The sequence below is a fragment of the Cavia porcellus genome, unplaced genomic scaffold (genome assembly GCF_034190915.1).
Source record: "Cavia porcellus strain 051 isolate PalLab524CR breed Dunkin Hartley unplaced genomic scaffold, mCavPor4.1 scaffold_20, whole genome shotgun sequence".
NCBI classification, from domain to species: domain Eukaryota; kingdom Metazoa; phylum Chordata; class Mammalia; order Rodentia; family Caviidae; genus Cavia; species Cavia porcellus.
This window is the reverse complement of record NW_026947503.1, coordinates 39,618,534-39,635,018: the sequence shown is the minus strand read 5'-3', so window position 1 is coordinate 39,635,018 and position 16,485 is coordinate 39,618,534. Positions and strand designations below refer to the sequence as shown.

The window sequence follows — 16,485 nt, the reverse complement described above, 5'->3', positions numbered from 1 at the left end:
ATCTCCTGTAGGGACAGTCAGGCATATAATTCTATACTCCCAATAAAGGTGGCAGTGGCAGGGGACTAAACTGCCTGAGAGTGGATGGAGACTATGACAGGCCACTACTCCTCTATTAATGTTGTGATGTTAGCTGGAGTAGTGTAAGAGTAGGCCGAAAGGTCAGGAGTGATGATCTGGCACAGGAGCCAGCAGTAGCTGTTAGCTGATGCCTGCTGAGGGACCAGAAGAACAGATGGCACTGCTTGGTTAGAATCATCAGAGAGATCCTATTTATGAGTAAAGCCCGAGTGATTAAATTGAGACCATGGACATGCTGTGCAAATAACAGCCAAATTTAATGATAGAGTCCCTCTATGTGTGCAAGCAGAACAGAGGACTGCCATCCATCCCTGTACACCAACACAATCCGGCCACACTGCAAAGATACACATATGCAGTCAGTCATAATTGGCAACCTGCTCTGCAGATACAAGAAGCATATTTGATGCTGCTTAATTGAAAGCAACGTGGGCTACTGGAAAAATCCATACTCCAGGAAGTCAGGAGACTACTAGCCCCAAAACCACAGTTGAACATCCGAACAAGTCATGATATTAATTCTAACTAAATTCCTATCATGTCCATTATTTTCAAAATACCCCCACATATCTCATATCATTAATCCCATCAACTTGCATCATGATTCTCTTTTAATGTGTCCTTTTTTGTATTGCAATGAATAGGAGACAGGGCTGAGGTTATGACTAAATTCTTGGTAATAGTTGAAGGCTTTTTTCTAGTCTGGGCACTGGACACACACACTCACACACACACACACACACACACACATTGATTCTTATTAAATAAATGGGCTAGGATGATATGTTCCTTTTCTGACAACTGATTTCTATTAATTATGGCATAATGCATATAGTTAGAGAAGAATATACTCCCTAAAATGGACCAGCACTTTACAGTTCTAAAAAACCTGCCTGATATATTCAACATGCTCTATTTCTTCATTACTACAATAGAAAATTTCAATAAAGTATTATTATTGAATTTACTTAGGTTACTTGGTTTTACTGAGGCTTGGATATTTCCTGGACTCCCAGCTGTCTCTCAAAAGGTGGGAATATTGTCTTCAATGCTGAATGCTGCTTCTTACATGGAAATGTTTGATCAGACTCTCATGCTTCCAATCCGTTTGTTTGTTTGTTGTTTTTATGAGACAAGGTCTTGCTATGCAGTTCAGGCTGGGCTTTAGATCACTTTGTAGCACAGGCTTACCTTGAACTCACAGTGATCCTCCTGCCTCAGCCTCCCAAGGAATAACATTATAGGCATGTGCCACTACACTGGGATTCCAGTTCATTTCAACAAGGACAGCACTCCCAACATTTTGGCAAGAAAACTGAAGTTTGCAATTAGTTTGGAGTGTGTGATTTTGCTTAATTCTAAAACATATCTGTGAAGATGCAGCTTAAACTGGAACTCACATCAACAGCATCATCTCTTCAAAAGACAAAACGAGAAGTCCTAGGGTAGGATAATAGATGATGCAAATAGTGAACTAAAATGTGAATATACTTCAGATTTTCCATTTAATATTTCTGTGTTTCTGGGCATATTGTGCTCTTATATCTATGGGACTCAGTTTTCTCATCTGTAAAAGACAGACTGTAGCTCATTATCCACAAGAGAGACATAAGGAGTCAGTGCAGGTGGGTGAGCATGGCAGGCTGTTCCTCACTAGGACTCCTGAATGACTACATGAGTGTAAAAGCCTAGGAAGCTATGAGGGGTTTAGGGACCTAACAAGCTCTCTCATTTCCTAGCCCTTTCCCTGACAAGAACATAGTTATACTGACTTTCTTTCATCAGTGTAGTATATAATCACAGTACTTATTATTTGAGTATATTGACTGAATTATTCTTTCAGTCACTGCTTCACTGAGTAGGTTCAGTTGACTTTTCCACTTAGCTTTACTGGGATCTTTTGTTTAAGTCCTGTTCATAGCACTGCAGTGGTCAAAGTCTGCGGTGTGAACAGAGTGGCAACCATTAGAAAGAATATCAGACAGCTCCTGAGTCTTTAAGTTTTCCATTTTCCCTTGTTGAATTTTTCTTCTGCTTTCACAATCCACAATTTTAAAATAATATATGGGCAAGATAGAACAAATATTCACATTTGTCAGATCTAAAGTTGGACTAATGAGATACAACCCAGACCTTTCAGAATGTGAGTGACTACTAGGCTGTTTGCCTTGATTTAATTCATCAGATAAAGGCCCCATTTTCCACCTCATAAGCCAATTTGCTGAGACTGAAGGAAGTGATTGAAGGAATTTTCTGTTTACCTCAGAAAATATCATGATTGGCTTCCCTTAGTAAAACCCTGCTACCCAGAACTCTGAATTTATAAAAGAGACTATTTGCAAAAAGAATATAAGAGTGAGCATAAGAATTTTAACAATGAATGCATTCTGAAGAATTCTGAGTTCTCAATATTTTTCATATGTTTAGCTTGTTTGTTTTGTATAACTCCTCACAGTTGTTCTAAAGTATACATTAAGCACATTTCAGATTTTTCCATCTACTCAAACTCATCAAGATCACTTTATGAAAATGAAAGGGCTTGAATTCTCCTTGGGTTTGTATATACAATTTCGATTTAATTCTGTCCCTTATCTGTCTTCATAATTTTTGCTCTTAAACACCAAGAACTGTACTCATATTTCGACACTCGATACAAGTATCATCTATACTGTGACTTATTCTATTGCAATTTGTCTCTACTGTGACAAATTTGGGTTCCACATTCTGACTTAGCTGCCCCTTAATTTGAGCTTCTATGGCTGCTACATTAGAAATCAAACATAAGCTGATTACTCTGTTTTAAGCAGGTTTCCCTCCATGAAATTATACACTCCTAGAGGACAGGGAGTATCCTCAAAATCATAACTGATGCACAAAATTCTCTCTTCTCATAAAATTTCCTACTGTTTTATGTGCATTTTAAACTTGAAAATTGTATCCTGAAACATAATTTCCACAAGGAAATTCCAGCATGTGTCCTAGGCACCAAGGGAAGACATGTGAAACTCATCTGGATATTTGGATACATTGTACACTTTTTCCATGTAATTGAGTGAAAATGTTGTAATTAGAAAATGAGTTAATTTCCCATTCTCATTTTCTTAATTCTGTATATTCATGGGCAAACTTTTTAATATCTCAGTGCCTCTGCAGTCTAATCTAAATATTGAATATAGATGATCTTTGCACCTCCTTCACAATTTTGTCCCAAAAATCATAAGGCAGCATAGGTAAAATATATTTCAGAAAATATGACCCCACTGTGATTGGCTAAGTGTTGCTAAAAAATAAGTTTACAGTGGGAAAAGCAAATGTGAATGCAGGGTGATGAAACAGCCATTCAGCATACTCTGTCACTCGGGCAGCTGTTATGTATCAAACTACAAGGGCATAAAAAAGCTCAGTATTTCAAATTATTGTAAAGCCTACTTACAATCCATAAAACTCCACTAGAGCTCTCAGATAGTCTTCTACATTTTCTTTGAGGGAGGGAAGTGCATGATGATCACTTAAATAAAGAAAGATAGAAGGATAGAAATATAACTAAAAAACATCAAATTCATTGGAGAATTGGCCCACTTTTTCTTGTTTTTTTTTTTTTAGTTTTAATCTCAACATATATATATATATATATATATATATATATATACATATATATTTACCTATAAATTTGTGTTTTACTTTAATTTGATGTTGCTTCCTCAGATACATATATGAGTCTTACGATTATTTTCAAAATACATTTTATTATATATACAGTCATGAGTTGCTTAAGAACTAGGATGATTTCTGGGAAATTTATCATTAGGTGATTTTGTCGTTGTGCAAATATTATGAAGTATACTTCTACAAACATACATGAAATAAGTACTGTATGCCTTTCCTATATATGAAGGATGTGTGTGTATGATGAATAGTACCAGATTAAGTCAAATGCAAGAGAAAACTATCATAACATGGTTATTTATTATTACTATCAAGTATTGCATATGGTTCATAACTATACATGCAGTCTTTTATGTGACTGACAGAATTTTAGGTTGTTTCTTACACACGCATCAGCAAAGTGACTAATTCATTATAGTGTGACCTGAAGATGGCTTCAACATTACAAGTTGGCAGGAATTGCTCAGTTCAATTATAATCTAAGAGGTCCACCTCCTTATATATGGTCCATCAGTGACCAAAACATTGTTAAGCAGGAAATGACTATGCAACACAAGTTATAGGGTACAAGTAGAGAGCAAATGGTTGTATCATAGTGAAGCAAATTGACACATCCATCATCTTATCCGGTTATATGGTTTTGCATGTGAAGCAAGCAAGTTAAAATTAGTCAACTCACAGGAATTCTATGAAGTATTGTTATATATGATCTTCATATTGCACATTAGAATTTAACTTATCCATCCTACTACTTGCTAATTTAAATACATGTCTGCTACCTTGTATGGCTGATGCTGGTTCTGATGCTGGTTAGCCTCTGTAAAAATCAGCACAGTGGAAAAGCAGTTTAAGTACAGTCAGGGAACTGTGAATTAGTCTCATCTAATTCACTACTTCATGTATGAAACTCTAGAGACCTCAACCTCTCCATTCTGTAAAAAAAGGATGAGAAATATTTATTGTGTGTCTCTGTTTTTTTTTCTTCATTAATATACTTGGACAAAATTAGAGAAAGTATTTAATAGTATAATATACATATATTTTATACAGAGAATATAAATGTTACATGTAGTATTTAATTACATTAATCTAAACATCAAGCTATGTAACTGGGAGTTCTAGTTTATTGTTTATACTTCCTCTGAATATAAAAAAAATTTAACAACAGACTTATTTTTCCTAATATGAATGGCAGAGCTTTGCTTTTTTTTTTTTTTTTTTTTTTTTTTTTTTTTTTTTTTTGCAATAATTAAAGACAATGTGTTAGACTTGGAAAAAATACATCAGAGTTCTATAATTTATTTCCCTTATGACCAGGCAGAAATTATTTAACTGGGTCTCAAGTTTTCAACCTGTAAAATGGGAATTATTTGTCTCAGATTGTGGTAAGGATTAAATTTAGGCGTAAAATATATGCAGTCCTTAGCTGGCCCTATTGGGTGCTTTTAAAATGTTTCCTCTGCTCAGTAACCAGCACAACCTGTGCATGATATGTGCACAATAAACCCGACTGGTTTGTTATTTCTGAGAAAGTAGTTTATTCACTAAAACATTTTAAATCTTAAGAAATGCCTATTTCAATAAAGTAGCATATCTTTCAAAAATTCCTACTTTAGGAGTTGAACACAGATTTAATAAATAAGTGGTTTTTTCCATACGTATAATCACTGAGATTTTGTTCTTTTGAAAATTGTGGTCACATTAAAGTCAGATTTTCATCCACAATCAAGGCTGAATTCTATCTGCCTCTTGAAACTAAAAACATGAGAGACTGAAGCATTCTCCTTCACTTCTGCCGAAGAGTGTCCTTCCCTGTAAATTCTCTAAAGTAGACTTGGACAACCCTTGGACTTTCTTTCATTGATTCAGACTTTTGTCTATATAAAAAGTGATTTTTTATAAAATTTTACACTATTTGAAAGCGAACATTTTAACTATTGAGAAAATGTTACAACTTGTGCTTGAATATTTATATACTAATAGCATGAGATAAATCATGTGCAGAGGGAGAGTCCTAGGTCAAGATGCAATTCCATTGCTGTGATTCCAAACAGTCATGCTTAAGGACCAGAACTTGCCAAATGTTGAATTGTAGTACAAATAATACTCTCTGGAGTAACAGTCAAGTGAGTCATTTACACAGTACAGCTGAATTACTGACACTTTATACTTAATCTTCTCTGTATGCAAATTGACTACTTCAGTCTTTATATTACAGAAATATTTTTATTCAAATATTTAATTATAAACTATCTTTGTTTTTACAAAGTGTAAGTCAAAGCAATCCAGGCATTCCTCCAGCCACTGTGTTACCTTGAAAATTTGTACTTATTAGGATGGTACCAATGAATAGCCAACACCAATAATACTGAAGGGAAGTCAAAACTAATATAAAGTGCTACTAGTTCTAATATAGCACCACAGTTTATTGCTGGAGAATGTTCCAGCATAACATCCCTATTCTCCAATTTCTGGGTCCATAGAATAAAATGAGGGGTGCTAAAAAGTAGTCACTCCATTTCCAGGTCACATCCCAGAGAAACATGGAAACACGAAGCCAGCAAACAAATGGAACACAGGGTCCCTGGCCCACAGCAGCATCTTCCTCTCCTAGACACTATAGCAGGTTCTGTTTCTGGATCTCCTGCCTTTTGCTAAAATTTGCTCTTTAAACTCATCAGACTATATTCTCATATTGAGTCTTCCTCATTGTGTTTTGCTGATATTTTTAAAGCATAGTTTTATTTTTTTTATTTTATGGAAAAAAAGTAAAACTTTATAACAAAACTATAGGAGAATAATAGTATATAATACATTGCATATTGTTATCTTTAAAGTAGATAGTCAGAATTTAAGGTATGGGCATAAAAAGTTCTCCAATAGATATCTTGCTTTTCAATGAACTAAGAGACAAAGCTTTATTTATTTGGATTATCTTCTATGATTCTTCCTTTCATTCCTCCATCTATAGACCCTCACTAATTCTTTTCCTCTTACACCATTATGTTTAAAGTAAAAAAGAAATATTTTTTGTTGTTGCTTAGAGAACCCAATCATATAGTTATAACTGATTTCATTTCATATTTGTTTCCTAGGAGACTAACTTATTTCACTCAGAGAAACATTTAGCTACTGGTTACATCCAGATCTACCTACTTTTTCCTCTTTTATGATAATTCATTTTTTGTGTAGGTAAGGAGCATTGGTTTCTTAGTTTGTTTTGCTTGTTATTTGCTTCTACATCTTCAATGTCTACTAAACTCATTATCTTCTTCCACTTCATTTCATGTTCTACACTCTTTTCCTTTGTGGAAGCATCACCAAAGAACATAGCTATTTGAAATCTGCTGCCAAGAACACTGGCCTCAGCTTTCAATCTTTTAGTCAAGCATCAAACCATTGAATTCCTTTGACCCTATCTAGGCTAATTCCTTAGTTATGTTTTTTTTTTTTTCTTTTTTAGCATCTTCAAATATATGTTCCCAGTGGGGATCTTTTTATGCTTATACACAAAAGTATATGAAGCTCTTTAGTCCTAGTGATATCCATAGACCAAAATTATTCAACATTTAGTTCATCCCAAACATTACCACATATCTCTCATTATAACTTGCTATATTTGGATTTTAAAGTCCACAAGAAACCAAGTCATGGACAATATCTCTCCTTTAGGTGCCAAAATAAATTTATCAGACATCATCTTCATTGACACTCATTTTTTTGCTGTGACTTTTCCCCTTTAATTTAGTTAACTACAAAGCGTAGTTTGATCACCCTACATGCTGTGATCACCCTGGTTTGGGTCCCGTGAAGAATGACATTCTGTAAAACACTGTCACTTTCAGAAAACAACTTTCCTCTTGGCATTCAAACTGCATACATGCTATGGATGACACAGACAAGGAAAAGGGAACAGGAAGTTCCCAATCAAAGAGCAAGCAGAACCATTAACATTGAGAATCCTGTCTGTGTGCTTATCTGTTAAAATGTATTGATAGCACTTTTTTCTTTAGATTAATATTCTTTAAGAATAAGAACACATTTTCCCCACACAAAATCTGTTTAATAAGTATGCTTTAAAATACACATAAATTAAGAGCAAATATTACCTAGCATGAGATGAAAATGATAATTTATCCTCAGAGCACTGTCTGTCATGAATTGTCTGAATTCCCCTGACTCATCAGCAGCCCTTTAGCAGTCTTTATACTTTCAAACATCCTGCCAGACGAGCTGTGTTAACTGCTGGTCTAGCTGCTAACAGCACTGGCATTATCACCCCCCCCCCCTCTGCAAAGTTGCCTCTAAAGAGGTCCCTCTTCCCCAGCATTCGGTGTTGAAACTTACCGCTCTTACCAACTCCCCCTGCGCCCAGCATGACCACCTTGTACTCTCTGGACCCGCCTGATGCGCTGCCTGGGGAGCAGCTGGCTTCATTTTCTACCTCCATTTTACCCGAAAGACCGGAGGAGAAAAAAATAAGAAAGAAGTCACCCGTGTCAGGTGCTCGCTCAGATATTAAACAACTCTAAAACTGTGTTAAAGGAAAGGTTCAGCGTGAGGTAAGAACCATCAGCGTCAGGCTGGCTGCTGGTCCTGAGCTGGAGCGGGTCTCATAGCAACCACTTCAATTGCTTCCAATAAAAATGTGGCTTGTACATCCCCCCTCCTCCTGATCCTTCACTCTTTCGCGTCTCGCAGGATCTCTTTCTCTCTTGCTCTGTGTGCCTTTCATTCGTCCCTCTTCTGCTTCTCCGTTTCCTTGCCTCCTTTTCTTTCTGTCTTCCTCTTTCTTTCCCACCCCTCACAGCGCTGGTGTGTGATGAACACACGTTTACCACTTTCCAAGCTGAGCTGCCAGAAGAGTGCGAATCAGAACTTAATGGAAGATGCTGTCTGGCAGGCTGACTTCTTCAGCTACAACAGCAACACTATTTTTTTTTTTTTTTAATGAGTCAACTAATTATGTAGAATTTCTGCTGCTTATTTTTCTGCATTTTATCAATGTTCTCCTGTCTAGTTTCACTTCCAGGAAAAAGGATGATATCATTTTACAAAGAGAGCCAAAAGCAAACAGAAATGTAACAAAACAGTAACTGGGGGCATTTATGGATGAGCCTTTAGTGTCATTGAAACAATACCTGGCTAACAGGAATTTGTTCTGCTCCCCTGAGAGTTGAAGTTCTAACGTTGAAAGTAATTGAATTAGGTAATTGTCATGTTTGAACAGGATCATCCTTGTTTACACTAAGTTATTAGCAACAAACTAGAACATAAGGACCCTGTCAAGCATGAAAGTGGTACATGATAAATATTTTTGCTGACGATTACAGTGGCATAAAAGATTACAAAAGACTACTTTTTAAGTAGCCAACATCTTGCTCCTGTTTTGAATTCTTTTGAAGCTTTAAGGTCTTTAGTTTGGTCTGTAGATCTTCTGAAATACAAAGGTCTTAGGATGTTTTGCAGCAAACCCTGTTTTAATCACAGTGTGTCCCTCACTCAAAATCATGTTGGTTTATATGTTTATAATTTATTGCCTGAAAATCAAACTTGCATCATGGTTAAATGGAGATGATTTGCATATACACAGTAATCCTATCAAGATGTAAGGCTTTTCAAGAAAAGGAAGTATTATTATTCTATATTGTAGAAACAAGTACTGGTTACACATCAGGTGTTCAGTATATTTTCACTGGTCACTGGAAGGGCTGAAGCTCTCAGAGCCAAAAGGACAGCGTCTGAAGTTGAATTGTTCATGTTCAAATCTGGGCTCAGCTGCGTGTCCTTGAGGAAAATTACAATCCATAGTTTTTCTGTGCCTCAATTTCTTTAACAATAAAATGATTCATGAAAACTCTGGTGAAGTTAGATAATATTTTTGCAATGCTTAAAACATCAAGTACCACATTGTAAGCTTTATACATGAACTTATTATTTTCAGGCAATGGTGCAATTAGACTACTCTAAAATAAATTCACAAATAAGGTTTTTTTCATATATTTATTGCCCCTGTGTATCTTCTTTAATTATATATCTGTTCAAATCTCTCTATTTTTTATCAAAATTTTCATTTCTTTGGTATCAGGTTTCCAGAATTGTTATGTATTCTTAACACATTTTTATCACATAATATTTTGCAAATACTTTCCTCCACCCTGTGGCTTGTCTTCAAGATTATTTCAAAGAATGTAAGCTATAATTTCAATGAAATCTAATTTGGTATTTTTTCTTTATGAATCTTCATTCTTTTGCTTCTCAGAAGCCTTCTAAAGCTTTAAATAAAATGTTTTCCTAATGATAATATTACTGATTAATTTTCAATTTCTTCATTATTTCATTGAGAATTTACTTGTGGCTAGAATTCTAGTCATCACATTCCTCTGGATATCTGTCCACTCTGTAACTCTTGACTTTATTTTCTCTTTGAGCTGCAGAAGGAAATCTGACTTCCTCCTGGATATTTCCCTCAAACCCTGTTGGTGTCTAAAGCTGAATAGGTCTAGAAAGATAATACACTTCATCCTTAGTAAATGAAGTCCTTGCTTTCCTCACCTGGGAGGAGCATCCCACACCCTCCAAGTCCCGGTTTTTATTCTGCTTTTTATATTTGATCATCATTATTAAGATAGTTCCTTAGCTTATCCTCACTTAGTAAAAGCTCCTGAGAGCTTAACTTATCCTCTCTTTTTTTCAGACAGATCAGTTTGTCCCACACATTAACATCACAGAAATACACCTAAAATGTCAAACCCCCTCATCCAGACACACATATGTTCATATATCAAATTCTTAAATAATACAAGCCAAGAGCTTAGATTGCCACGTGGAGACACAAAGCTTTTTTCCTGTTACGTGTTCCAATGTAGCCTTCACACTCCACAGAGTAGAGGCAAGCAAGTTGAGCTGTTTGTCTTTCTACCATAAAGCTATCACTTCTAGGTTTGGATCTAATAAAGAATTGAGGCTAGATTGTAATTATTCTATAAATTTTTGAATGACATTTCATTGTTTGTTAAAACGAGATGCATAAGCAATAGATTTTAGCTTTAAGGCCTTTCTGGGTTTCGCTTCTATTTCTGCTGCTGAAATTTATATGACCTTGAGCAAATCATGTGCCCCTTTAGCTACTGGTCCCACCATCTGTTAGTCTTTTTCTATGTCAGCCATTCTGATTTGGTGGTAAAGTAGAGAAATTGTCACAACAGCTGTGTCCTTGTGCATAGTCTTCACTGGGGGTACAATTTTCTTTGAGGTTGGTTAGGAGAAAAAGATGCATAGAAATATCTCTTCACAGTAGATAAATTAATGATTTCCAAGTGCCCATGGATGCTGAGGGGAAAACTTAGCTAGTAAATTAACTTGCTTTTCAGCTGTTCATGTATCTGTCCATATTCCTTATTTGGAAGTCAATAAGATTTTTCCTTATTGCGTGGAATAAAAAAGGAGAAAGAAAAAGAAGAAGAAAAAGGAAAGAAAATAAATAAGTAAAGAGAACTTACCCTATCACTGTCTTCATTTATCCTTTCTCTGAAATTCTAAATTCTGTATGTCATCTTATTTCCTCCCCCTAAATTACTAAAGACCATAAAACTAAAGTTTTAATGCTGCAGGTTTTCATTTTTTGTTAATCATTTTAGGGAGCTTGCATGCCTTGTGCCTTGACCAGTGTACCCAAAAATTCATGCTGTATGTTTCTATATATAGCATTACTTGTGTTCTTACAGGGTATGGTGACCAATATCTCCAAGATGTGTAAGTCCTGATTAAAATGAAACCGTCAAGTGACTAACATCATTGTCTGACAGGTATTTTTTGTGCTTGGTGAAATTATAAAATAATTGGCATCTGCATTTTATTCTTCTAACCTTAGCCTGACGGTTGCAATCATTTTGGATGGCGTACCTTTCCCTTTGAGTGCTCATTTCCATCAAATGAAGTTTCAGGTGCTCTGTGTTCACTCAGAACCATTTACTTCCTTAGCAGTATCAAAGTGTGCTCTGCTTCATATCTGCATTATCGGGTCCTGACCTAGATCCCCAATATCCCAAATGAGTGTACAGTGAAGGCTTAACTAAAATGAGAGTGATCTGATTTTAGGGCTCCAGGAGGGTCAAAACCTTTGTGCTGAATTCAAGATTCTGAGGGCTAAGAAGACAAGACTTCTCTGGACTGCCTATATTTATTAGGGCCAAAACAAAGGGCAGGGAAACTGAGTAAAGAGCAGGAAATGAGCAAGACCTTGGGAGTCACTTCAAAGACTTTGCCAAGAAGTAAATTATGCCAATTTAGGGGAACCATATTATCACCACGATGACATGTATGGTGGGAGCGGTACTATAAGAGAGAGATTCCTTCAGCTGCAATCTTTATTTACTTAATTAGTGCTGGAGCCAAAGTGTCTTCAGCTGTGGTTTTATCTTGCCCTTTGAGGTATCTCTGGCCTCACAGGCCACTATAGGCCTCAGCCAGGACCAGTGATTAATAGAGGTTCGCTGACTATGAATCAACTCCAGGCAAGGGGCCTAGAACTAGGACAGACTCACAGATAAACATAGAGAGCCAATTAGTTAATTTTAAATCTTGCTCACGGCTGCTTCATAGTGGTCTCCAAAATGCATGGTTCTGCTTACCTCTCCAGTGTTTCTTAGAAGACAAAGAGAGAAACTAATTTATCAAGCAGTTTCTCCAAAAGGATTGTATTGGCTTCATTTATTTATATGCATTGTTTTTTAATCTACAGGTTCCACTAAAGGATCCAGTCACTGTCTTAGCAGTGTCTGTAGCAGACAAACTGGAAACACTGAGAGTTCATTTTAGCTCTCCAGTCACTGTAAACAGAGTTCCTTGTACCCTTGGGTGCAGTTTCTGTTTTCTGTATTTCAGTCCACGTGATTGAAAAGTGGTGGCCTCTCGTTATACATCTTTATTTTTCTAGTGGTTATCATTGCCAAAGAATACCATTTTAAGAAATTGAAATTTAAAGATGTAGTTGAATTTTATTAATAATTCATGATCTAGAAAGCATCCAGTCTACCAAATAGACAGGAGTTCCACAGGAGGGGCAGTACCATGAGTTTTGGTAAGATAGCTTAAACATGAACAAAGAAATAGCATGGTGCAAAAGGCAGATTACTGTACATAAAGTGACTTCAGGTCATTTTCTTTGGATTGGGTAAATCAGAGGGGATTTCTTTAGCATGTTGTTTCAGGATAACTGGGCCCATTTTAATCTATTGCTCATGAATCTTCTATATTTTCAGAAACTGTCCTTTTGAAAATTTAACCATTGTGTGTCTTTCTCCTCATTTCTTGACAGTTTAACTTTTACAAGTTAAATATATTAAATTTTGGCTTGGTAGCATGGAAACTTATAAGTTACTCTATTTTTACCTGTGTTTTTGAAGCAAGATCTTGCTCTCTGGCCCATGCTAGCCTGAAACTTGTAAACTTCCTGGTTCACTCTTTTAAGTGCTGGGGTTACAAATGTGAATGATCATGCCCAGCTGGAATAAATCCATTTGAGTTGATATTTTGGGGCCCATTTTAGCACCTCAGTCTATATCAATGGCTTACCATAAATTCTATTAACAGCACAGTGCCTGGCATGTGTTAGGTGATTGAGATTTTTGTTCAGGAAAGAATCCCATAAATTCAATGAGTGTGTATTGCTGATCTTAATTAAATTAATTTTCAAAGTTTACCATTTTCTATTTACACCTTAATGAAAAATAGTAAGTCATGGATGGAAGATAATTACTTACTTGATTGTTAATTGCTGCATAAATGAAATGTCTGCCATGTGCATTCTCACCTTGAAGTAGAAATCCATTGTAAACTAGAAGATAACAAAAAAAGTGAATTGAAAGCTAAAGAACAAAGAGGGAAAAGGTAATGTGAAAGTAAGGGACTGAGTCTGATTTGCAAACATATGAGTCATTGACAAACTATATTATATTATTGTGTTTAAATTCTGTACAATTAAAAAGTCACTATAACTATATCAGTGAGCAAAATGGCTTTATGTTGTACTGAACAGGTAATCAAATAATTTAATATTATGCTTGGATAATTTTATGTTCTACTGAAGATGTCATGAAACAACTTTGCTATGAACATAAAAATAATGGTTTTCTAGTCTGAAGATTACAATCATATCACATTTCTACCAAGATTAGTCTCCTCTTCAGTTTCCTTGAAAGATACAGTAAAAATTGTTGGCAAGTTAGATATATTTAGAACAGTCTTTATTCGAGGGAAATATTTCATAGTCAATGAATATTTTTTATTTAAATACTATGTATCAGAGAGTTAATTATTTACCAAAAAAACCATCATTGCTGCCCAAAATAATGGAGAAACTATCAGATTTTAGAGTAAGAGATGCCTTTTCTTGAAGCTGAGCACCTTTTATTAACCATATGATAATGGACAAATATTTTCAATTTATAAGAACATAGTCTCCTTATCTGCAAAACAGAAGTTTAATACATGTGATCTGTCATAGTCAAATGAGATGGCAGAAATTCAGTGCCTAGGAATATTCATTAGTGATTGTGACTATTAATCCTAACATGTCAGCTTCATTAGATTAAGGGAGGTCTGGTGAATTAAGAGAGCTTCCGCCTGGGTGGATTGGGGATGGGGCTGACTTTAGCTAACATACACAGTTCCTTACCTATTCATTTTTTACACTGACAGGAAACCTCTGCTCTTTTTCTCAGCAACCATAAACTGAGAGACTTTGCTCCTCTATATCCTTCCCCTTGAGCTGTGGAGCCTTGGAGCCACTGTCTGTAGTTTGAAAACATGAAACAATTAAACTGTCCCTCCTTTAAATTGTCTGTTTTGTGTATTGTGTCTAGAAATGGGGAAAGTGATTAACACAATAGTAGAGATAAAAGTTCATTATTTTATTCACATCTTCTGTAAGAGAGAAATGTGTCTGAGGTTCTTGGTCATTCCAGTTTCCCATGATGTGAATAGTGATATCAGTCAGGGACAGGGCAGTGTAGGAGAGGGGGAATTTCTTCCTGAAGCATGGAAGAAAATAAATGTAATGCTTGGAAACATTGATCTGTCTCATGTACACTGTGTATCGGTGGGTGAAAGAAGTCTGACAGTACAGCTTGGAAAAAAAGCTAGATGAGTTGTATAGTTTATTTCATAAAATTCTGCGATTTAAAACTCAGCTGCTTCTAAGAAGTAGGGAAGAGTTTTAAGCATAAGTGCAATATGAAGAGGTATATGACTTATGAAACTTAGAAAACAATCTCTAGAGATAATAGAGGAAGTAGGTTTATATTGGAACAAATTTAGGGCCAAAAAATGGCTGGGTTGGTCTTCCAGTTACCCAGCTGAGAAAGGATGATAATCTCCCTGAAGGGAGCAAAGTCCGTGACTGAGGAATTTGGAAAGAGTAGCATGATATATATGACACTGTTGTTAAGTGCTGGTAGATGTTTATCCTCCATAGATGCATGTGAATAGGAAGAGAATAAAAATGAAACTTGAGTGAAGTTATTTTTCTTGAATAATTGATTATACTAAAGATTATATTATCATTCTTTAAGATATACAATTTAGCAAGGATGGAAAGGAACAAATAAATAGTGAAATGTGAATAAAGAGTTCAGTGTTGCTTGCATTAAGATTTCAAAAATTGTAATATCTAGTAGCTGCATAAAACAAATAAGTTTCAAACTACAGATTTAGAGACTGAGGAGAGGGTGAGAAGAGATGTAGATTACAGGTTTGGAAATCTTCAGTTTACTATCAATGAAAACATAGTAGCAGATGAAATTTCTATGGATTATCTATTTCCTAGAAGAAGAGAGAACACAAGGTGCCTGAGAGATGGACTACAGCTAAACAAAATATTTTTGAATTCCCTTTGAATAGTACTTATTGTGATTTTTTGTGTACAAATATTTTAATTAAATCTACATAGTAATATTCTGAGGCTTAGATCCATATTGATAAGAGATTAAAGAGGCAACAGACTCTTAACAAAGGCTTTAGTAGAAAAATGTAAGCGAAAAGAGCCTTGCGTTGTGCCTTGTATAGTTAGTATTAACTGATGTTTAAAATTGTTAATGTGAAAGTAGCAGTGATGGTGTTTGTTCTGTGTAGGGAGTAAGACCTCATTAGTGAAAAATTAGCGGTAGAAAAGAGTGATCAGAAATTATATAGTAAGAGATGACAGGATGAGTAGGATTTGAAGGGTTATAGATTTTTCATTTCAAAATTAAATTCACATATTGTTGTTGAGGTTATGAACTGAAATGGTGATAGAAGCAATGACATCATTTTTTAGAATATTATAGGCTATATATATATATATATATATATATATTAATATATATGAAACAATGATATTCACATTATACATATTTTAAAGGGTTTATCAAACATTCTATAATTAGGGAGCATGAAAATTTTTACATTGAATAGTTAATATTCTTTAAAATAATATACATATATGGCTTATTTCCATATGTTTTAAGAAATTGTATTTCATCACAAATCTATAGCGGATCTTAACTTTTGTTACTTTTTATGCTTGGTTTTGCTTTCAGTTTAAACTTCCTCTTTTATATTCTGTTTCCCCCACGTAGGTCCAGACAATCATTCTTGTCTATTATTTTTTGTGAGTATAAATAATTTACTTTGTTTATTTTGTTACCTTGATGATATTTATAGATGATGTCATGAAGCATCTACCTTGGAGACCTCTCT

The 16,485-nt window shown here is 35.2% G+C and overlaps 1 protein-coding gene across 1 annotated transcript in view; it reads right to left on the bottom strand.

Annotated features, from left to right (window-relative positions):
• The window catches only part of Rit2 (Ras like without CAAX 2), a 354,349-nt gene extending 345,764 nt beyond the window's left edge, over positions 1-8,585 (bottom strand). The window contains exon 1 of the mRNA XM_023566849.2: positions 8,095-8,585. Within this exon, the coding sequence (XP_023422617.1) occupies positions 8,095-8,197 (103 nt within the window). The 5' untranslated portion in view covers positions 8,198-8,585. The remainder of the gene's footprint in view (positions 1-8,094) is intronic.
• Positions 8,586-16,485: the final 7,900 nt, after the last annotated feature.